Source organism: Heptranchias perlo, chromosome 21 (genome assembly GCF_035084215.1).
Source record: "Heptranchias perlo isolate sHepPer1 chromosome 21, sHepPer1.hap1, whole genome shotgun sequence".
Lineage (NCBI taxonomy): Eukaryota > Metazoa > Chordata > Chondrichthyes > Hexanchiformes > Hexanchidae > Heptranchias > Heptranchias perlo.
Window position 1 is genome coordinate 25,478,902 of NC_090345.1, and position 23,791 is coordinate 25,502,692.

A 23,791-nucleotide genomic window follows, 5' to 3' on the forward strand; every position below is an offset into this window, starting at 1 on the left:
AAATTCGTATCCTGAGAAATCGTGAGCTATTTCTCAAAAAGGGAAGGGTCATTGACAAAACATTTGAGTACCAGATGCAAGCATCCAACTGGTTAATGGGCTTTGAAACTACTGAAGTCATGCAGCAGCACTACACAATTCCTACAATATAACCTGAAACAGTTTGCAACTCAAAACAACAGGCTAGATTTGAAGACAGGCATTTTTTTTACCAAAAGATGAAAAAACTCTCTCTCCTTCTCCCCCCACCAAGTCACTTATAACTGCACTTTCAAATTCCCAACTTACGAGCCTTTGGCTCTCCATTCAGCACAACATTTCTGCAGCTACCGATCTGTTCAGTCACACCCTCACTTCCACCTTTGCCCCTATCCCCGTTAAAACCATTACTCTCTCTCTCTCTCTCTCTCTCCCCCGGTCATTCCCTGTGGTACGGCCCTCATCTCCGCTTCTTTAAGTCCAAGGGATGCAGACTTGAACGTTTATGGTGGACAATTGGTTTAGCCATTGATTGTCAGATCTGGCTGGATCACATAAAGCCCTGTTGGGTCCTGCTCTCCTCTGCCAAAAATGCTCACTATTCCAGGATCATCCTGGAATGTGAAGATAACCCCCGGCTTCTCTTCACTACAAACTGTCGTCTTAAACCCCTCTCCCCTCCAACGAAAAGTGCAAGGAGCTCATGGGCTTCTTTGTCACTAAGATTGAGACCATCCGTTCAGCTCCCTCTGCTGCTTCCCTCGTTTCCCTCCCTTCCCCATGCCCACTAAGCCGAACTTCCCCCTAAGGTTCCCTCCTGCAGTAGCCATGAACTCTCATCTTTCTCTAGTTTCTCTCCTATCTCCCCTCATGTCCTTTCCGAGCTTATCTTGTCCATGAGACCTACCTCCTGCTCCCTTGACCCTTTTCCCACCAAACTGCTGACCACCCAACTTCCCTTCCTGGCCCCATATTAGATGATATTGTTAACAGCTCCCTCTGCACAGGTACTGTTCCCCTCCCCATCAAATCTGCCGTCATCACGCTCCTGCTCAAAAAACCCACCCTTGACCCCTCTGTTCTTGGAAACTACTGTCCCATCTCCAACCTCCCTTTCCTCTCCCAAATCCTTGAATGTGTTGTCACCTCCCAAATCTGTGCCTATCTTTCCCACAACTCCATGTTTGAATCCCTCCAATCAGGTTTCCACCCCTGCCACAGTACTGAAACGGCCCTTATCAAAGTCACAAATATCATCCTCTGTGACTGTGACCATGCTAAACTATCCCTCATCCTTCTCTACCTGTCTGCAGCCTTTGACAGGGTTGACCACACCATCCTCCTCCAATGCCTCTCCTCTGTCATCCAGCTGGGTGGGACTGTCCTCGCCTGGTTCCGTTCTTATCTATTCAGTTGTAGCCAGAGAATCACCTACAATGGCTTCTCTTCCCTCTCTTGCAGCATTGCCTCGAGTTCCCCCAAGGATCTGTCCTTGGCCCCATGCTATTTCTCATCCACATGCTGCACCTCTGAACTCATCCAAAAACACGTTAGATTCCACATGTACGCTGACAACACCCAGCTCTACCTCACCACCACCTCTCGATCTCTCCACTGTCTCATTTGTCACGCTGCTTGTCCGACATCCATTGCTGGATAAGCAAAGATTTCCTCCAACTAAATATTGGGAAGACCAAAGCCATTGTCTTTGGTCCCCGCTGCAAACTCCGTTCATTGGCCAACAACTCCATCCCCCTCCCTGGCCACTGCCTGAGGCTGAACCAGTCAGTTCCCAACCTTGGTGCCCTATTTGACCCTGAGATGAGTTTCCGACCACATTATCTGCTCTATCACCAAAACCATCTACTTCCACCTCCGTAACGTTGCCCATCTCCACCCCTGCCTCAGCTCATCTGCTGAAACCCTCATCCATGCCTTTGTTACTTCTAGGCTAGACTATTCCAATGCTCTACTGGCCAGCCTCCCATCTTCCCGCCTCCTTAAACTTGAGCTCATCCAAAACTGCTGCCCATATCCTAACTCGCACCAAGTCCTGTTCTCCCATCACCCCTGTGCTTGCTGACCTACATTAGCTCCTGATCCCGGAATGCCTCGATTTTAAAATTCTCATCCTTGTTTTCAAGTCTCTTCATGGCCTCGCCTCTCCCTATGTCTGTAACCTCCTCTAGCCCTACAACCTGCTGAGATCTCTGTGCTCCTCCAATTCTTGCCTCTTGCACGTCCCCGATTTTAATCGCTCCACAGTTGGTCGTGCCTCCTGCTGCCAAGGCCCTAATCTCTGGAATTCCCTCCCTAAACCTCTCCACCTCGCTACCTGTCTCTCCTTTTATGACGCTCCTTAAAACCTGCCTCTGAACAAGCTTTTGGTCACTTGTCCTAATATCTCCTTATGTGGCTCAGTGTCAAATTTTGTTTGATAGCACTCCTGTGAAGTGCCTTGGCGTGGTTTTCCACGTTAAAAGGTGCTATATAAATGCAAGTTGTTGCATCTGCCTTTTTTTTCCTGACCAAACGTTCTAGGGGAAACTGTATATTTTGTCTGAAGCTGTTACATATATTTTAATACATTTTAAGCTTTTAATATTTTTTAAATTGCATTTATGTTTGTATCCTACTTTACAAATCGCATTTTGAAAAATTTCTACACCTTTCGTTGATTTCAGTCGGTAGAGATGAAGCTCTTATAAGCATTGTTTATCATTAGTTTAAAATCTGCAATTATTACATGCTTATTAAATAATAACTTGCTGTCGATTAGATTAACCACCCTGAATGAGGTCTGCCTGTTCAAATATGGTGCATTTTGAGCGGGGAGGGCCAAACTGTCAGGTTACAGTGTTGCCTCGGTAAGATCAAATTTTTCACTCCTTTGCGGTAAAGAGCATTCAGTCATGGCTTATTTTATGGATCCTTCCTGAAAATTAGGCCACTGACATGAAATTTAGTTCTCTGGTTGTACCGTAACTACAGTCAGTTTGGCGCTCCAATCTCATTGAAACGTATAAAATTCTGACAGGACTACTCCGACTGGATGCAGGGAGGATGTTTCCTCTGGTTAGGGGGTCTAGAACGAGGGGTCACAGTCTCAGGATATGGGGTAGGACATTTCGGACTGAGATGAGCGATTTCTTCACCCAGAAGGTGGTGAACCTGTGGAATTCTCTACCACAGAAGGTTGTGGAGGCCAAGTCACTGAATATATTTAAGAAGGAGCTAGATAGATTTCTAGACACAAGGCATCAAGCGGTATGGGGAGAGAGCGGGAATATGGTATTGAGAGAGAGAGGATCAGCCATGATCATATTGAATGGTGGAGCAGGCTCGAAGAGCTGAGTGGCCTACTCCTTCTATTTTCTGTGTTTCTATGTTTACTTGATTTGCACCAAATGTGTGCTATTATTACTTAGTGATTTTTAAAATAAAATCTAGTCGGTTCAGTGTATCAACCAGTTTGAATTCAATGTATGTCTTACAACGGTTATTGTACTCTATTGCCCAAGATGGTAATGCTGACAATGTTCTGTTCACATAAACTAAATAAGACTCATATATTTTAAAGTTACCTCAGCAATATATCCTCTACTTGTGTATAACTTAATGTATGTGATCATTAATTTTACTTAAATTAATACAGTACTCATAGATAATGAAAATTCCAAATCATTGTGTGTATTCACTAAAAAAAACAATTAATATTCAGCTAATGGATTTTTTTTTAATATTGTACACAGTCAACCTGTTTAATGTGGTGCATGGCCTTGGTTACACTTAACAGAAAGTTCTATGTAATTAATACCCAAATTTAGCAATAAATCTCATTCTGGAATTTACAGCGTAGGAACTATTTAAGCACTTGAATCTGAGGATTAGTCAGATATATGAAATATCAGTCTCTTTTAGAAAGGATAGTGAGCTTGCTTGAGGTGGGGGTCGACGGGTGGGTGGAATTGCATGGTCGGACAGAATGATGCAATCTGACTTGTTGTCTTGTCTCGTGCAGATGTTGAGGACCTGTCGCCATCAGTGCAGGAAAAATTATTTGATGAGGTGCTTGATCGGGATGTACAGAAAGGTAAGCAGTTTATTAGTTATGTTTTTCTTCAAAATTCTAATTGGATTCACCAGAATTGAATCTGTGACATTTCTGATCTTGTATTTGACTTGAATTGTAGTGAGTATATTTTTCCCATTTAAATTTTTCTGGGATTGATTCAGAGCAGTAATAAAACTCAACACTTGCTACATGGATCTGGGATGGGAGATTAGGTGATTTGGTCAATATAGTGTTCTTTCATCTGTGGCACCTGGGTTCAAATGCAGGGTAGGCAGACAGATTGAAGTGGCCTCTCTCTGCTTGTAAGACTCCTCCGTAAAGTGAATTTGGGAAATCCCAAGCTGTAGTGCAAAACTGCCTCTAATTTGGCACTAAATCAGCAGTGTTGTCCAGGCCATTGGATCGACTGTGATAAATGGGAAATATTACACTGGTGCAGCGGGGAAGCTCTTGAGATTGGGTGTTAAAAGTCTTTGGGCAGAAAGAGGGAGCTTTATCATATATTTGGCTCTGTTGTAACTCTGCATCTTGGAGTGCATAATGCAGGTGCTGGATGTCTGAATTAGAAAGTTTTCCATTCCCCAGCAGTAGTATCGCACTTTGATTAGAAAAAATATTCTTTCAAAATTGGGGCAGGGGAAGATAAAATTAGAAAAATGTTAACTAGAATGTTTATTTTTTCCCCTCCCCTTTTTGTGATTTTCTGGTCTTCCTGTATCGAGCACCAAACTGAAGTGAATGAAGTGGGCTTTGCTGGTTCTACTCTAACTGGCCATAATTATGAGGACAGGTTACATAAAAGTGGCTGGTATTCCCTTGAGTTTAGAAGGTTAAGGGGTGATCTAATTGAGTTGTTTAAAATGATTAAGGGTAGATACAGAGAAACAGTTTCCTCTGATGGGAGAATCCAGAACAAGACATCATAAAATTAGAGCTATGCCATTTAGGTGTGAAATCATGAAGCACTTTTTCACACACAGGGCAATGGAAATCTGGAGCTCTCTCTCCTTAGAAAGATTTTTGTTCGGTAAAGGTACCAAGAGATATGGAGTTGAGATACAGATTAACCATGATCTAATTGAATGGCACAACAGGCTCAAGGGGCTGAATGGCCTACTCCTGTTCCTATGTTCCATAAGACGTGCAAAAGCAATTCACTATTTCGTCTTGCCACTTTCCCTATGGATAATTGTATGACTTCCACGTACTACAGTCTAATTTCCTATCTGATTGGGGATTGAGTATGTAGAGGTTTATAGGTATGAACCCATGGTTCCAGAAGATTGGAGTACCAGCATACTGCTTTACCTAATAGATATATTTTCAGTATAAAGACCTACAAAGGTATACAAATATCTATACATGGCAACTGAAGCACTGGAGTTATTTTCTCAGATAAAATAGATTAATTTTACAAGTGTCAATTTGGTGATAAAACTCTCAAAGCTTTTTTAATATTCTTTTACTCCTTAACTATTTTGGTTATGTAGAATTAGAGGAAGAATCACCCATTATTAACTGGTCCTTGGAGTTAGGAAGTCGCCTGGATAGTCGACTGTATGCTCTCTGGAACCGCACAGCTGGTGACTGCCTGCTTGACTCGGTGCTACAAGCAACATGGGGTATTTATGACAAAGATTCGGTTCTGCGGAAAGCTCTTCATGACAGCTTGCATGACTGCTCACATTGGTATGAATTTTAACTACAATTTACATTACCCACCCCGCCCCCATTGCCCAGTAATCCCTTAACCTCAACCAATTTGGTCTGCCAAAAAAAAGTACTATGTATGCTACTGTAATTTAACCCAGTAAGCAAATTATTTTAAAATATGGCAGATATTTCAGTCAAATGTTGCTGATCTGTATCACTGACTGACATGAGTATGTATAAAACTAGTAGAGTTCAAACAATAAAAAATACATCTAAATAAGAATCCCACTTTTTGGGGGCGAGGAGACTAGTGCAGGCAAATCACCCAAGGTGCTATTGCATTATGAAATGTTTTCCTTGCAGTGCCACTTTCTTTCAGAGGCTTATCTGTCCTGTGATGTGATGCCCAAAACCGAACATACGCTACTCCAGCTATGATCTAACTAAGGTCTTCTAAAAGTTCTACATTACCCGCCTTTTGTGTTCAGTGTACTTCATTTAAAATCTTAACATTTAAGGTATACTTCCTTTCTCTCTTTCTGCTTCCAAAATGCATTACTTCACTTTTTTGTTTACATTAAACTGCCTCTGCCACCTATCTGCCAATATTGCTAGGCATCTATGTCCCCCTGCACAATCTTTGTTATAACCTGCCATATCCCCTGATTTGGTGTCAGCAAACTTCAATACTGTTCCCTCGGTTCCTAAGTCCAGATCACTTATGCATATAGTAAATAAGAACAGTCCAATCACAGACTATGTGCAGCACCACGCATACCTTTCTTATGTGAGGAACTTCCTTTTACCTCTACTCTTTACATTCTGCCCTCTAACCTTTTCTCTATCCATGTGGCACCTTCCCAGTAATTTCATGTGCCATTTATTTTTGCCATAAATCTTTTATGCAAAACTTTTATCAATTGTTTTTTGAAAATCCATATAAATCACATCGATTGCATTTCATTTATCTATCATCTGTTAGTTTTTTGAATGAATTTGATAAGGTTAGAAACCTGTGGCCCAGATTAATTCATGTTTTTCTAAGTGCTTTACAATTTCATCCCATATTATAGACTTTAGTAATATATTAATAAATATGACTAACTGTCCTATAATTTCTTGGTTTATCCCTGTTTTTTTGAAGGAGAGTCACATTTGTCGTTCTCCAGTATTCTGATACAAGTTTTCTTCCCAAAGAATTCTGTAAATTACAGTCTAAGCCTCCTTTTTTTTCTCCCTAATGTCCTTCATGACCCTCTGATATAAACAATTGGGTCACGAAGATTTGTCTGTTTTAGTAACTTCCTTAGTATCTGTTCTAAACCCACTACTGGTGATTTTACAATCATAATATGCACCTTTTCTGGGAAAACTAACACAGTTCTTATTTAGTTTCTTTGCCATTTGCTTGTTCTCCACAACAAGCGTGCCTCCTTCATCTCTGTGGTCTTACCCTTATCTTGTGTGTCCTTGCCATTCATGTGCCTCTAGAAAGCTTTTTTATTACCCATTTTTGTTAATTTTCTCCAATGCTCCAATTTCTCTAATTTCCCCAATTAGCTTTGCTGATCTTTTTGCCGTGTTCGTGTATATTTATGTTCTGGCTTCCTTTTTTCTAATCTGCTCTGTAAATGCTAAATGTGTTCTTTAGTTTCAGATTTTATCTAATCTTCCTATTCATCCACGGAACCCCAATCTTTGATACACTACCCTTTTTCTTTAACAGTATGTAATTGATTTCTACTGTTCCCCCACCTGATTAAACATTTCTCTTTGCTGACCTATGGTTCTGTTTGCTGTTTTTTTTCCTTTTCATTTTAAAAAGGGCAAAGTCCCTTTTTATCTAGCTGAAATTATTTTTTTTTTCCATCCTTGCCTTCAATGTTTTTTTTTCCCTCTTCTGTTGCACTGAACTGCTTTGGGGTCAAGGTTGAGGGGCCAGAGATACAAGATTAAATGCAAGAGATTTAGAACAGAGGGCAGGAGAAACTTCTTCACAGCATTGTGTGGCTGTGGAATTCACTTCCCGGGTTAGTTTCTGCCTCATCCACTATCGACATGCAAGATTAGATTGGATAAAAGAAAAGCGGTTGAAAGGATATGGGAATAGGGTGGGTAAATGTGTTCACGTGAAGGGTAAATGCCAACATGGACTGGTTGGTCCGAATGGCCTGTTTCTGTGTTGTAACTTCTGTGTATTTCTGATATAATCCCAATTTTGTGTAGAGGTTGAATAAATGAGGAAGAATATTAGATCAATTATGATTTTCCTTCTTTGAAAGATGTTCAACCTCCCATCAGATCTGTGCCTCTCCACCCCAATTTTCCATTTTTAACCTAGTTCTTGGAGCTGTAAGATTTTGAATTTGTCACCTCATCACTAATTAATTAGAAAAAAGATTCAAATTGATTTGATTCAGTTTTTACTTCAATTTATTTTTAGTAGTAGCACTCTTGCCTTTGAGCCAGAACATTGTAGGACAAATCCCACTCCAGGATCTGAGCACATTATCCAAGTTAACATTTATGTACAGTACTAAGGGCATGCTGCATTGTTGGAGTTTCTGACTTTTGGCTGAGAAATTAAACTGAGGCCCCATTTGCCTATTCCGGTAGATGTTAAAGATCCTACAACACTTTTTTCAAAGAAGAGCAGGGAGTTTCTCTGTATCCTGGCCAACATTCCTTCCTCAACCATTAGCACCAAAAACTTCATCTCCATGATGTTCGAGATATTGTGGACAAACTGGGCGCCACTGTTTGCTTATATAAGTGATTGCACTTCAAAAAGCAATTTGTCGATGCTTTGAGATTTTTTGGATGTGCTAAGGAGTTACATAAATGCAAGCTTTCTGTTCCACCCTTTCGAGCTGTTTCTGACCATCTATACTCCCCTTCTTATTATAAGTTGTCTAACTGCAACTTCACTTATAAGTTGGAGAAGGTAGTCTGTTTCAGGAAAATCAATGCTTCTGTTGTGTATTGTGCATACCAGTTCATAGGCATTCTATTAATGGGGTGTGTGTTTGGCCCTTTACACATTCTGAGAGTTCACTGAAAAGGCACTTTTGCATACATAAAAGAAAAAGATTACTTATTAATATTTTCCCATAAAGGGGCTTTGGTGTCGAAGGGCAAGATAAAAGAATCAGTGTTCATTAATTGCAAAGTTTTCAGTCTTATAACATGCCATAAGATTGTTACATCTAATCTTTATTCCTGTCAGGTTTTATACACGCTGGAAGGAATGGGAGTCTTGGTATTCTCAAAGTTTTGGGTTGCATTTCTCGCTGCGGGAGGAGCAATGGCAGGAGGACTGGGCATTCATTCTCTCCCTTGCAAGTCAGGTAAATAGTGACTGCTTATACTGTATTTTCTACAACCTTCCATAGAGATCTTAAAGATGAATTTATTTTTTTGTTTTGCAGTTTTAACCACTTTCTAATTTCTTGAGTGGATCCTGAATGAAGTAGAGCTCCACACATCCACCTTAAAATGGGTGTTCCTTTCAGTGCCACCCATATAAATTATTTTTAATGCCTTAATATATGAAGTTGAAATCACCATCTGATTAATCCAGTCCTATTAATTATCAAGGTGATACCTTTTACAATCTGACTAGTCTAGGGATTAACATATTAAAAATTGATTTTATATATTAAAATAGAATAGTTATTGTGGAAACAGAAGAATTTGAAGTGTCAAAATGAAACCTGGAATTGTAATGTCATTTCCTTTTGCCATGAGTGGATAATGTGAATATTGATGCATTTGTCATGGTAATAATTTGGGGGTCATGTGGATGGATAGTTTTGAGTGAATTGAGAACAGGGGACATGATTGTATTTCAGAGGTGAACCTAATATACAGAATAACTATTAGTAATAAACTGCCTAGAACACTGGATGTTGATTCAAAACATCCTAAATAGAATGAACAAGTTATAATGCAACAGGTAGTAGAGGATTTCAGTTGATTCCAGGACAGGGTCATGAAACTCTGTGCAGGAATGCAAACAATGGAGCAATGTGTTTTAAATGTTTTCGTTGTCATTCTTGTTGTGAACACTAATTATATTTTTAACATGATTATGGCTGAAATGTTAAAGGAGACTTAAGTAACTTGTGTTAGGTGCACCAGTTGTGTAGCTAGCTATAAATCACATTAATCAGTTATTTACCCAAAGTAAATCTTCTAAATTATATCAAAATATTTGTTTTAAATATGCATTCAAATATTTGCATTTGAAAATGGCCACTTCAGTCTTCCAGCAAAGATGGAAATTCAGTTTGGGGATTTTAAGGAATAGTGGAAAATAACTTTTTTAAGTATTCTGTTTTTTTTTAAGGTATCAATCCATTTTTGTGTTGAGGTTGCACAGTGCTTTGCAGTAACCTTGCACCCATTTGAAAACTGCTTCTAGAAACAATAATAGTGATTTCTTGTCAGTGAAGTTGATTGTGGCATGAAATGGTACACTTGGACTTGACTTTCATACTAAATTGATGAAAGACTTATTTTTTAAACTGTTTTGCTATTTTGTTACTTAGCTAGTAAACGTGTTTATAATTTGGATTGTAGGTATTTGGGATCGTGTCTAGAGTTTTTATTTGTGATTCGTAATATAGCATGATTAATCCTACATGAACCAACTGAAAAATATACAAACACAGTTCTAGGCATGTAATTAATTTTTTGCTTGCAATAAAATATCACAAACTGAACAAGCACAGTTTGTACTACTACCAACTGCTTTATTTCACTTTCTGTTGAGGTTAAGCTAATTGTTGAAGTAGTCACAAACAGAATAATACTTCATCTTTTGGCATTTTAGCTTTTCCAGATTAAAACATTACTTCAGGCAATCTGACATAGAGAAGATGTTTCCACTTGCGGGGGACACCAGAACTAGAGACCATAAATATAAGATAGTCACTAATAAATCCGATAGGGAATTCAGGAGAAACTTCTTTACCCAGAGAGTGGTTAGAATGTGGAACGTGCTACCGCAAGGAGTAGTTGAGGCGACTAGCATAGATGCATTTAAGGGGAAGCTAGATAAACCTGAGGGAGAAAGGAATAGAAGGATATGTTGATAGGGTTAGGTGAAATGGGGAGGGAGGAGGCTCATGTGGAGCATAAACACTGGCATGGACCTACTGGGCCGAATGCCTGTTTCTGTGCTGTACATTCTATGTAATTCTATGACCAATCATGTACCAGTTTGGAGTTTCTACTAAAAGTATATAAACATGTCTGTCCAATGAACTGTTTCTCTGCAATGCTGTTCTGCATTAAATATAATGCTAGCATGTTGTTAATAGAACTAAGCATTAAACAAAGAAGGATGCTTTGTGATTGAACCTTTGCTTATCAGGGTGGTTTTAGCATCAACAGGTCAGTTAATGGTTAAACAGTACGTTAACCTTTTCAGCAATCTTATCTCCAAACTTTGCAGAGCCATTAATCCTATCAGTTGGCTATAGCTTTTCCTGCAGGACTTGGTAACTTCTTTCTTTTGCTTATGTAGGTTTTATCATTGATCTAAAGAACTTTTTGTGGTTATTTTGTCTCTTTCCTCTTACCATATAAGTATTGGAAAAAATTTATACAAAATCATTCAGACCTTTTCTCATGGGAGAAAGATTATTCAGCCGAATCCTTATGCTCCGTTTTATTTTTGTGATGAGCAAATTTTTTTGGTAGTAATGGTACTAGAATTGTTGAATGTTACAACGCTTCAACCCATTAAATCAGTACAAGCATTTTTCTATTCATGAGCCTAGTATAATCCTATACTCTATGATGGCGAATTCCAGATTCTAACCAACCTCTCTGTACAGAATATTTTTCTAAACTCCTTCATCGCTTTCTCCCTCCCCGGCCCCCCCACCAAAATAAAACAACCTGTTGTGTTTTTATCTTTAATTTTGTCTGCTCTCATTGTTTTCATTGGCTGGTGAAACACTAATCAATCACTATTTATCTTATCTTACAATTTCAAGATTCTGAAGTGTTATATCAGGTCATCCTTAATCTTCCCAGCTGTAGTGAAAAAGGCTCAGTTCTCAAATCTATCTTTATAACTGCAAACCCATCATCTCTGGTAACATCATAATGAAATCTATCTTGTACCTTTTCCATTGCTTTTATTTCCTGGGTGCTCAGCAAAGGTTGTCTGGCGTGAGCCTTTCTTTTATGGTTGTGAACACAAAGATAAAATTGACCACAAAAAGTCAGTGTTTTAAAACAGAGAGCCAAGAAGTTGAGTGGAACCAAGCAAGGGCAATTCCACTGAGCTGGACAACAGAGGAAAGGCGTTGGAGGAAGATGGTGTGGTTGACCATGTCAAAAACTGCAAAGAGGTGAAAGAGTGATAATGTACCATGACCACAGTCACAGTGGACATCATTTGTGACTTTGGTTAGGGGCAGAAACCTGATTGGAGAGATTCCCACATGGAGTTGCAGGAAAGATGGGCAAGGATTTGGGAGGAGACACAGGAACAGGAGCAGGCCATTCAACTCCTCGAGTCTGTTCCAACATTCAGTGAGATAATGGCTGATCTGCACCCAGTTCCATTTACCGGCCGTGGTTTCATATCCTTAATACCCTCGCCTAGCAAAAATCTATCAATCTCAGATTTAAAATTATTAATTGAGCTAGCATCTTCTGCTTTTCGTGGGAGAGATTTCCATACTTCTACCTCCCTTTGTGTGAAGAAGTGTTTCCTAATTTCTCTCCAGAATGGCCTGGCTCTGATTTTAAGGTTATGTCCCCTGGTCTTAAACTCCTCCATCAGCGGAAAAAGTTTCTCTCTCTCTACCTCATCGATTCCTTTCAAAATCCTAAAAACCTCAATCAAATCACTCCTTAACCTTCTATATTCCAGGGAATACAAGCCTAGTTTGTCGTCATCTCCTAATTTAACCCTTAGAGCCCTGTTAACATTCTGGTGAATCTGCGATGCACTCTTTCCAAGGCCAATTTGTCCTTTCTAAGATACAGTGCCCAGAACTATACAGAGTACCCCAGACGTGATGTAACCAGGGCTTTGTATAGCTGTAGCAACACATTCAGGAACTTGAACAGAGGGAGGTTGGAGATGGGATGGTAGTTTGCAAGGACTGAGATCAAGGGTGGGTTTTTTGAGGTGGGGATGATGATGATCATTTCAGTTTTGAAAGGGTGGGAATAGCACCTGAAGAGGGAGAGAACCATTTGTAAATGGTATAAAGTATAGCCAGGCAGGGATGCTTTAGTAAGGAGCAAGATGTCGCTACCAGTGAGTCAAGTTTCAGACCAAGCCAGAATGTTAATGTGGTCATCCACAATAAGGTTGTGAATACAGTGACCTTGTTTCCGAGTGAATGGGCATTCTGGTGGGAAATGTGGAGAGGGTGGTGATTGTTGGTACACTTGCAGATCCCAAGGCAGCAGTGGTGTGTGGGGTGAATGGAACAAGAAGGTTTTGGTGAGGTTAGCCTCCATCTGGTACTCTGGGTGGGAAGGTCGGTGAGAGATCAGGGTATGGCAGGTGGGGTTGCTGCTCATAAGGAGGCAGCGACAGATACCTCGATCAGCCCTTTGGAGAATGCCAAGAAAGGGGTGAAAAAAAAAGAGCAGTAATAGGTTTGGGTCCAGAGTGACAGCCAAAATTTGCATGCGAATGGACACACAGGGAATGTGGATTACTTGGCATGGCAGAAATTTGAAGAGACGTGTCCTGATTATAAACAGAGGACCTTCCTCACTAGTCTAGGTGCCTTGTATCGAATTGTTACACTGTACATTCGCTACCTTAATGTTACAATATCTAATTAACCAAATGTGAGGCCACAGGCGCAAAACTTCACCAAAACTGCCATTGTATCCTCTCTGTTTTATTGCCTCTCGTGCTACTAATCTGTCCATTATGTTGTCCTGAGCAGCCACCCCCTCCTCTTGCTAGCCATTGCCCTCTACTTCTGTGATCCAATGACCTAACCGTCGCTCTCATACTCAGTCATCCAACTCCCACTCTGTTCCCCCAACTCTATCCCGTATTCCTTTTCCCTCCCCTTGCCATTATGTATCTTCTCCTGACACCATTAGGTTTTCCATCCTCCCACCATTACACACCTTCCTTATTGCTTATTTCCTGGATTGCACTTAGCAAAAAATCACGCCAAAATTTATGTTTCTGCAGTGGTCTTGCCGACTAGATGTACACCCAAATTTCCCTTGTAACTCATTTGCCTGTGTCGCAACATAAAAACTGGCGTAAAACGAGCACAAGTTCAGCGTTATTAATCTTGCATTCTAATTTCTATATTCTGAATGACTGACTGGACAGAGGCTTAAATTTATGGTTACTTAGTCATGACCTAATAAAGTTAACCAAAACTTACAAACCACAATTTTTACTAACATCTTTACTTCATTGTATATTCCTTTTAATTAATCAAATTTGCTAATAAATTACATTTTGTTCTTCACTAATCATTAGTCTGTGATAAGTGTAACTAATTAGGAAGCCCAAATGTGAATTTTCAGTAAACTGGATTTGAATAGTAGCTATAACTGGATCACATGGTTTCATACAACTACTTTTCATAATTGTATTGCTGAATTGAACCAGTATTTGTTTATTTTGATATGTACTTGCAAATTCTCTCCTACCCAATGCCTCAATCTTTAGTCCAGCAAATCAAATAATAATGAAATAAGCGATTCTAAGAACTCTGCAGTTGTGCTTTAGTTATTTACATAAAATTAGTGGTAGAATAAAACGTCATAACTACAGTTCTTTAGCAATTACACGTGTAATTGTAACAGTCCTATGAAGAATGCTCTGGATTATTCCATGCATTCTTCATAGGCATTCCGGTTGAATGTTCATTTAAGTAAGTTGATGCACTGCAGGGAAACATGAAAAAGTATTTGAATCTCTAGAGAAGACACTGCAGTTTAAATTACAGTTAAATTACAGTTAAAATTATTTATATAGAAGGAAATAAAAATGGCATTTTTGATCAAGGAAGTGTCAATAGTTGTAAGTCTCTTTTTAAAAAAAAAATGTTTTTGAAGCAACAGACCGGAGATGTAGATTTTTGGACATAAATCTATCCCAACGCATTACTGGCGTAAATGCAGGAACTCTCATGAGAGGGTCTTTTGCATGAGAGCAGAACTATGTAAACGCGCTGCAGAGGGTTTCAGCAAATACATCTCCAAAGTGATGTGAACAATCGAGGATATTCGTGCGTAGCAAGGTTTTGGCATAAAACCTGGGATAAATTCGGCATTACCATTGCCGAATCCCTCACCATCAACATCCTGAGGGTCATTATTGACCAGAAACTAAACTGGACCAGCTACATAAATACCGTGGCTACAAGAGCAGGTCAGAGACTGGGTATTCTGCAGCGAGTGACTCACCTCCTGACTCCCCAAAGCCTTTCCACCATCTACAAGGTACAAGCCAGGAGTGTGATGGAATACTCTCCACTTGCCTGGATGAATGCAGCTCCAACAACACTCTAGAAGCTTGACACCATCCAGGACAATACAGCCCGCTTGATTGGCACCCCATCCACCACCGTAAGCATTCCCTCCCTCCACACCGGCACACCATGGCTGCAGTGTGTACAAGATGCGCTGCAGCAACTCGCCAAAGCTTCTTCGACAGCACCTCCTGAACCTGCGACCTCTACCACCTAGAAGGACAAGGGCAGCAGGCGCATGGGAACACTGCCACCTGCACGTTCCCCTCCAAGTCTCACACCATCTTGACTTGGAAATATATCGCCGCTCCTTCATCGCCACTGGGTCAAAATCCTGGAACTCCCTGCCCAACAGCACTGTGGGAGAACCTTCACCACACGGACTGCAGCGGTTCAAGAAGGCGGCTCACCACCACCTTCTCGAGGGCAATTAGGGATGGGTAATAATTGCTGGCCTTGCCAACGACGCCCGCATCCCATGAATGAATTTTAAAATTCAATCAGTTACGTGTAAATTTCCTCAAAATTCCGTCCTCACGCTGTAGTTACATCGAAAAGCTGCAGGAAATTCCTGTCCAGTGTTCCACCCTCTCTCCCTCCTTCAGCTGCCATTCTATCAACATTTCGGTCAAGAGCGAGAGCCACCATGAATGGGGCAGAAAGCCTGGGCCTGCCGGCAGCAAGAGCTGCTGGGAATCATGCCAGCAGCTGGCATTTTAAATTCAGATGGGACCAGGAGCTGGGCTGGCCAGAAGAAAGCCTCCAGTAGATGATTTGGAGCCAGGCTGGCTGGAAGCATGAGCTGCGAGGAACGAGGCAGAGAGCTGGCATGGTAATTTTGAGCAGGGCAGAGCCAGGGAGTGGTGCACAGCTGTCCAGAGTAGAGACAGGAAGAGAAACAGTGAAGTCAGCAACTTTAATACCAGCAAGCAACACCAAGCCTCTCTGAGAGGGGCAAGAGGTGAGGGGAAGTGCACCCAGAGTCGGCATTTTAAATTGTAGCAAATGATGGCAGGTAGGCAGAAAAAGTATTGGGTGAAGAAATAGCATCAATGCAGATGGGAAATGGGTGCTATAGTGCCATCTGTCGTGGGAGGGCTACAACTGCATTGTGACTGTTAACATAGCAAAAATTGATGGGAGACGTTGACAGCAGTTTAGAATGGGCAATGTTGACACACAAGCGTGACCAAAAATAGTGACGACACCCAGGTAAGGTTTGTAAACAGGCAGTGGCCTCTCTACACCAGAATTTTAATATTTATATAGATGTGCTTTTTTTTTAAAAAGTGAAAAAACATAAGATTGTACTGAATTTATACTGAAGATTATGAAAGGTATAGTGATGGATAATTTCAAATTCCAAACATGAAGATCCTAGTACTTATTGCATAGAAAATATTAGAAACCCAGAAGTGGTTACCAAGTGATGATATTCATTTCATTTGATATTGTTACAAATTATCTGACCTCAAAATAAAATTGTTGCCCGTGTCTCTTTTCTATAGTATTAACTTTGAGGTTGGTGGGGCAGCTTTGTTTTCACTTTTTTCATGTCAGGTGTTTCGAAGGACAGCCCCAGAATGTCACATATAATTGATACGTGGTTATGTCCTTGATGTAATCACTACAAATTTATAAGAATTTAATATGAAGTGTCTTGTACAACGTATGATAAATGGGTGGGAATGATGACTGAGAATAACATTTCATCAAGTGGCTAGATGGCATCCTAAACCACACAAGGAAAGTACAGGGTGTCTTATTTTTTTTGAGATGTAGCCAGAGGCAACCAGTGAGTACAAATTGCTCATGACCTTGGCCATTGGTTATGATCCCAGCAACTGACATCTGATTTCCAAAACAAGATTGTTTACTTTGTGATCTTTCTCCCACTCCCAAGTATTCATTTAATATGTACAGCAGTGTTGTTTTAAATGACTGAAATTACATCTGGCCTGCTGCCATGTGTTGCTGTCAGTGGAAGGTTTTTCTTTTTTGAAGCAGGTGTTGCTGACAGCTCAGACATTTCATGCAATTGATGCATGATGACATGGTCACTAAGGATTAAATGTGACATAATCACTACAAGAATAATCCTCAATAGATTACCAAGAAGTAACTCTGCTGATGGTGTAAATTTATATATAGTGTATGTCTGTTGCAAGAGAGGCAATGAGGCTTCCCGTTCCAGGGGACTGCCAAACAAGAAAACATAGGTTCCACAAGTCGGGGAAATGAGACACATTTTGCCATAATTTCCACATTTTTAAATCTCCCAACACCCACTGAGAAATTTGTGTTCTATCTGCATTTAGAGTTGTAATCTTAACTGGATTATATCGTTAATGTTTCGCAACACCCAGTAAGTTATTTCAGTGCCTGAATCTATATGGGAAACTATCAAACTATAGATATCTTATTTAAAAGATAAACCAATTTTTGATTTGAAGATTTAATACAGATTGAATTGTCTTACTCATTTCAGCCTGGAGCCAGTTTAGAGCAGACCCACATCTTTGTTCTGGCTCACATTCTTCGCCGACCAATTATAGTCTATGGAGTGAAGTACTACAAGAGTTTCCGTGGTGAAACTCTAGGGTACACACGATTTCAAGGTAAGGAATTTGCAAATATCAAAGTCATCTTGTATAAGTCTCTTCTGAGAACTGTTTCAAGCATTATATTCCTAACTTTGTTAAATAGGGCAGCCTAGATTATGTGCTTAAGTCTCTGGAGTGGGGCTTGAACCTACAACCTTCTGACTCTCTCTCAAAAATGCTATCACTGAGCCAAGACTGACAAATGATACTCGATGTTCCTTAAGGCCGTAGAAATAGTGGAATGGATCACTACTCAATTTCCCCCAACCCATCCAAGTATATCTGGAAAACTGGCATTACTGTGGAGGAAATCCAGCTCACCAGCTCCTCCTGCATTCTCACTACATAGCATACGTAGTACGTCTTTTTAAGGAATGCTTTTTGCTATGTAATGGTGGCAAGTCTGTCTTGTTAGTTTTTTTTTTAGTAGATGAGATTAACAAACTTCAACTTTACTAAATTTTTCTTAATGTATTTTTACTGGTGCTGGAGTTTTTTGTGAATAGTGAGATTAATAGAGACAGTAATGAATAGGCTTTTGTAATTTTTTTTAGAGATATATAGATATATATCTATCTTTCATTAAGAATTGTCTCAATTTGTACAAATGGTTTGTTGGTTGGTACTTGAGTGATGAGCTGCTTTGCGTATTTAACAAAATTGCTGTCAGCAAAATGTTGGCTGATGTGAAATAATGATTGTTCTCAGAACTGATTTTAATGTGTATATATAGAATCACTGGTATGGCAGTTTATTTTAAATTATGGTTTACAACTGATCATTCGGAAAACTTGGCTTGTCTGTTATCAGTTGGATTCAGAAAAGAGTATAAAGCAGAATCAAGCGCAGTGTAACAATTCAGTTGCAGAACAGCAGCAGGTTTATACAGTTTTCCTCTAAAATGGATACTCTTGAACCAATCGATTTCCATCACTGACAATATCATCATTGCCAACACTTGCGATTCTGAGTCCCAAAAAGCTTCCAATTTTAGGATAGCATCAAAAGAGTGAGGATGACTTTATTGGCTCCTTGGCCGAGGCTCCTGTTCAGATGCTGCCTCAAGGCTTCTTTTTGAAAATTGGCAGTGCTGCAGCATGTGATTTCCCATTATTCACATCTTCCCTCACTAATTTACAAACCTATATAACTCTGACTTCATACCAATTTCCAAAGAATATTGTGGAATATTTAAGAACCACACAACTGTATACAGTTAATTAAAAGATTTTTAATTTGTAATACAGGATAATCTTTTTAGTACAAGATGAATTAACAGGATTAGGCTGTACTGTAATAGTTTGTACATTTTGAATTGTTAAGTTTAGTGGGGGAGAAAGCTTGTGTGTATGCATTCCATCTGCCATTTGTGCAGCGCACCTGGATATTCATTGCTTTGTATAATGCTTATTTCATGTAAAATCAGTATTTGCTACTCTTAACTACTTTATACTCAAATGATGCACATGCAGTTCCTCCATAAATCTGAGTTTTTGTAATGTGTGGTTGGTAGTTTGGGTACTATTTTTAATCTTTGCATCAATTCTGTGGAACAAAAACTGCAAGCAAGTTGTTTGTCCAGCCTAGAACAGAAGATTTGTCAAACATGTAGTTCAGCCCCTGATAACAGTTGGTGTAACTATAATTGGGAAAGATTCACAGAGAGGGCTGAAATTTTGATTGGTTTATTTAGCCTGATTATAATCATCTAGTTATATTTGCATCCTTCCCTTCCAGCACCACTCTGCCCGTTAAGAATTTGACCTTGTGTCCAGAGAAATTTTTCAGCTATGTAAGTAGGAGTGTTAAAGAGCAGTTAGGTGCTTTTAAAAGATGTGTGTGGAAATATTACAGGGAAATTGGGAAATTACAAATGTTAAATTAATTATTCACATGATTATTTCAAAATGTATATATTGTGAGGAGCACAATGAAGCACATTATAATGAAAATATGAATAGATGATGCACCCTGGAATCCTCCAGATGATGGGCAAAGATTTTAGGAGCTGCATAAATACACTGCTGTAATGGAGGATAGCAAATGCTATCACTGGTCAAAAACAGAGCAGTATGAATGCATGGAATTATAAACCAATATTTATGATGGAGGTTATTAGATCACTGTTAATATTGGATTCAAGTTTCTTGTCCACTGATGCAACTCTCTCCTCCTCCTCAGGTGTGTACTTGCCTTTGCTATGGGAACAAAGTTTCTGTTGGAAGAGCCCTATAGCTCTGGGGTATACAAGGGGCCACTTCTCTGCACTGGTCGCTATGGAAAATGTTGGCTATGACAATCGAGGTGCTGGCGCCAACCTAAATACAGACGATGATGTCAACATTGCCTTCTTGCCACTGGTGGACAGTGAGAGGAAGCTATTGCACATCCACTTTCTTTCAGCTCATGAGGTACATGTAGGATGCTGTTTTGACATCCCATTGTATACTTCATTATATTTTTTCAATTTTTGTTTCCCAGATCAGCGTAATTTTAATATGCTTCAGAAAATACTGAAATTTAACTTCAATCTATGCAATTATTCACTTGTTTTTGTCCTGTTACTTTGGGCTGTTGTGAATGAGTATCATAACGATGTATGGGATTCAGCTAGCGAATAATGGTGGTTGCTTTTGCCATCCCTCATGTTTTTGTTTAAAATGTTTCATTTTATTTAGACATTTTTAATGGCGGTAGTATTGATCAATGATTGCTATAAGCAGGTGGTGAGGGTGATTTAAAAAATAAATGTATGACTTTGGCAGTGCAGTAGTATAATCAATTTGAGAAACATGAATTGTGATGCTGAAAAGCACTAATTATAATTACTATTCTTGTATTGAGAATAACTATCGCTGCAATAACAGGATTAACTAATTTAAAGACCTAATTTGCTTTGACATTCTTGTGTTCATTTTATTTCAACTTTAGTTAGAAAATAAGAGTAAAATTAATGTAATCTATTTCACTTGTAACCTTAAATTTTGAATTCTCTTTTTATCACCCCTGCTCCCACTGTCTATTTTGAAAGTAGGAGCAACTTTTCCTTTCCAAATGGTCTATTTGATTAACTAAAAACAGGCTTTAAAAAGCCGCCTTTAAAACTAGTTGAACTATAAAGATCTAAAGATCGACCCTGGTCATGCCATGATTTTGATTTGTGTCAAAGCAGGAAGAGGCTGTTGATTTTTTTTAAAAAAGTCCCCAGAAGAGTGTCCCGACATGAGTGAATTTGCCTGTTGTTTGCTATGGCTAAATATTAGTGTATAAAGTTTATAATTAAATGAACAGTTGGTGTCATGTGCATTAAAAACTCATCTTGTAGACAGTATTTTGTTGCACTATATTTGTGACACGATGAATGATGCAAGCTATCTGATACTTCACTGGAAATCCTTTTGATGCTGAGTTATAAATTGGTTGAAATAACTGAAGTTTCTTTTTTTCCCCACAGATTGGTAATGAGGACCAGCAGGAGAAACTACTGAGAGAATGGCTTGACTGTTGCGTCACTGAGGGTGGTGTTCTTGTCGCACAGCAAAGGAGCTCCCGTCGGCGCAATCATCCATTAGTTACACAAATGGTGGAGAAATGGTTGGACCGTTATCGGCAGATACGACCATGTACTTCTCTTTCAGATGGTGAGGAAGATGAGGAGGATGATGATGAGTGATGCAAGGTATCTGATGGAGTCATGGGCATTACTTCGCTGAGAAGCCTGCAGATTGGACTCTTCTAGTTTGTCGTGCATCATGGAAAGTTTGGATACCAAATAGAAGTCGCGTTTGAGGTCTGATCTTTGGCAACAAAAAGGCTGATGTGTTGTGCCATGTTGAAATCAGAACTGGCGTGGTTGCACAACAATAAACTATGAATGCTAAATTTACTTTAATGTTAAGAGAAAAAGCTTTTTTTCCCAAACTGTACATCCTTAGCTATAAATGTACTGCATGTGGTTGTGTAAGAACTTGTGTAACAGGGAAAAAAGTATACCAGCATCTAAAATAATTGAATTTATATCGGTTTCCTAACAAGGGCACTTAAAAACTCATCGTTTTAGATTCCGGTTTGTTCCTTCTAGATTTATTTTATTATAGCCATTTACAATCTATGGTCAATATTTTAAAAATACTTGTGCATATGTTCTTGAGATATTTTAATGCCAAATTATGTTGCTGATGGACGGGTGACAGGGTGTCTACTGGGGTTTGAAGAATAAGGGGCATCATGGATGGCAAAAACCATCATGAGAACAAGTGCATGGGTATTCTTTTAAATGCAGTGAGAGTGAATAGTATAATAAAGTAAAATCTCTAAGGAACAAAATAGAGATGTTGGGTTGTGTTTGGAAAGTGTTCACCAAAATATTGTCTTTGTTTCTGATTTTTTAAAAACTGTTACTCCAATTATGGAGTCGGCAAATTATTGTTTTCAAGTTCGCAGAGATCATACATGTTCTCAACTCTTCACTAATGTTCACTACTGCAAACCTAGTTTAGACCCTGAACTCTGCCAATAATTCTGTTCTGATAAGTCTATTTATTTAAAGTGACCTGGAGATATGAGGTACTTTTTCCCCATAAAATTAAGTTCAGAACCAATTGTGTGGATTTTGTTGATTGTTTACTCAACCCTGATGAAGAATTTCATGTTGCACAAATACATACTCTTGCTGTGAAAATGTTGCTGAATGTGCTGTTGACTTTTTTTGTCTATGCAAATGCTGTGCACCACTGCTAAGCCAAAGGTTTCCACTTAACAAGGGTATTATACTGCAGTTGCATGTGTCTCTGAAATTTTATAATTCTATTCAGTACACTTTTGAGCTTTACAAGAAGTACTTTCTCTCTTGGTAATATTCTAGGCATCTCATGCGAATTGAGTTTATTATGTAATCCCTAATGTTCAGTACTTGTCACATCAGCAGCCATGCAAATTAAACTACATTGATGTGAAACATTTAGGAGATGAGTATTTTATGAAGAAAATTGCAGTTGTCTGTTTTGAAAGACAAACATGGAAATATAACCAAAGAATACAGTAGGTACAAAGTGTGATTTTTAAAAAAAAAAATTGGAAGTATTTTATGAAGTTAAAACCTAAACCCGAGGTGATGTCTTATATAAATTCTTTGGTTGTGAGGCATAAGTGCATACATGTAATTATTAAGTTGAGATGCACCATATATTTGCTGTTAGGCATGCACTTGACCCCCTGTTTAACTGCTATGCATTAATATTCACTCATATATTGAGACCTGCGTACCATGACATTCTCAGCACAAGACAGGTAAGGATAAGTGATTGATTGCAAATGCAGCATCAGAGAAATGCCCTTAACATTTTTATAATTTGAGTGCTTACATTTTTTCCATTCCTTTGTTTATATTAATATGGAATATATTAGCCCAGAATTTGCTGTCAAAATAACCATGAGACTAATGGCGCTCGCCATTATTTATGCAATGCGACAGCAACTTTAGGCGAGGGGCAGGTGCGTAGTTAAATGTGAATATCCAAAAGTTGCTAGCCAAGTTGCGCTGCTGCACCGTTAGCTTTGCGAAATCTGTCTGCCTCACCATTGAAATGCATTGAATGGCATGAAGTTACTGTATTTGCGCGGTAGAAACGAACTAAACTTGCCACAGAAAGTTAGGGCTGGTTTGAAGTGACGCAAGGAGCCTGTCTTGGAGCCATTTAATGTCCGTGCATATTTAATTAAGCGTGGATTCAGACACAGGTAGCTTTTTAGCTGTCAGAGATTCTTTTAATGATTGGCAGTAATTAACACTTAGTTCATTTTCTGTGCCAGAGATGTGCTATTACAAGTGTGGAGTCTCATTCCTTCAGGTTTTAATTGTTGGAGATTTTTAAAATGTATAATTTAATTTTTTTTTAACTTTTCCTTTTATCTTTTTGTTCTCTCTCTTAATCTAATCTTTCTCTTTCTGTATCTGATTTGATGTGGAGATGCCGGTGATGGACTGGGGTTGACAA

The 23,791-nt window shown here is 39.2% G+C and overlaps 1 protein-coding gene across 6 annotated transcripts in view; it reads left to right on the forward strand.

Annotated features, from left to right (window-relative positions):
• The window catches only part of LOC137340071 (ubiquitin thioesterase ZRANB1), a 66,323-nt gene extending 43,847 nt beyond the window's left edge, over positions 1-22,476 (forward strand). For all 6 annotated transcript variants that reach the window (XM_068002327.1, XM_068002326.1, XM_068002324.1 and 3 more), the window contains 6 exons: positions 4,001-4,072; positions 5,545-5,743; positions 8,934-9,054; positions 17,681-17,810; positions 19,977-20,206; positions 21,250-22,476. In XM_068002327.1, the coding sequence (XP_067858428.1) occupies positions 4,001-4,072; positions 5,545-5,743; positions 8,934-9,054; positions 17,681-17,810; positions 19,977-20,206; positions 21,250-21,468 (971 nt within the window). In that variant the 3' untranslated portion in view covers positions 21,469-22,476. The remainder of the gene's footprint in view (positions 1-4,000; positions 4,073-5,544; positions 5,744-8,933; positions 9,055-17,680; positions 17,811-19,976; positions 20,207-21,249) is intronic.
• Positions 22,477-23,791: the final 1,315 nt, after the last annotated feature.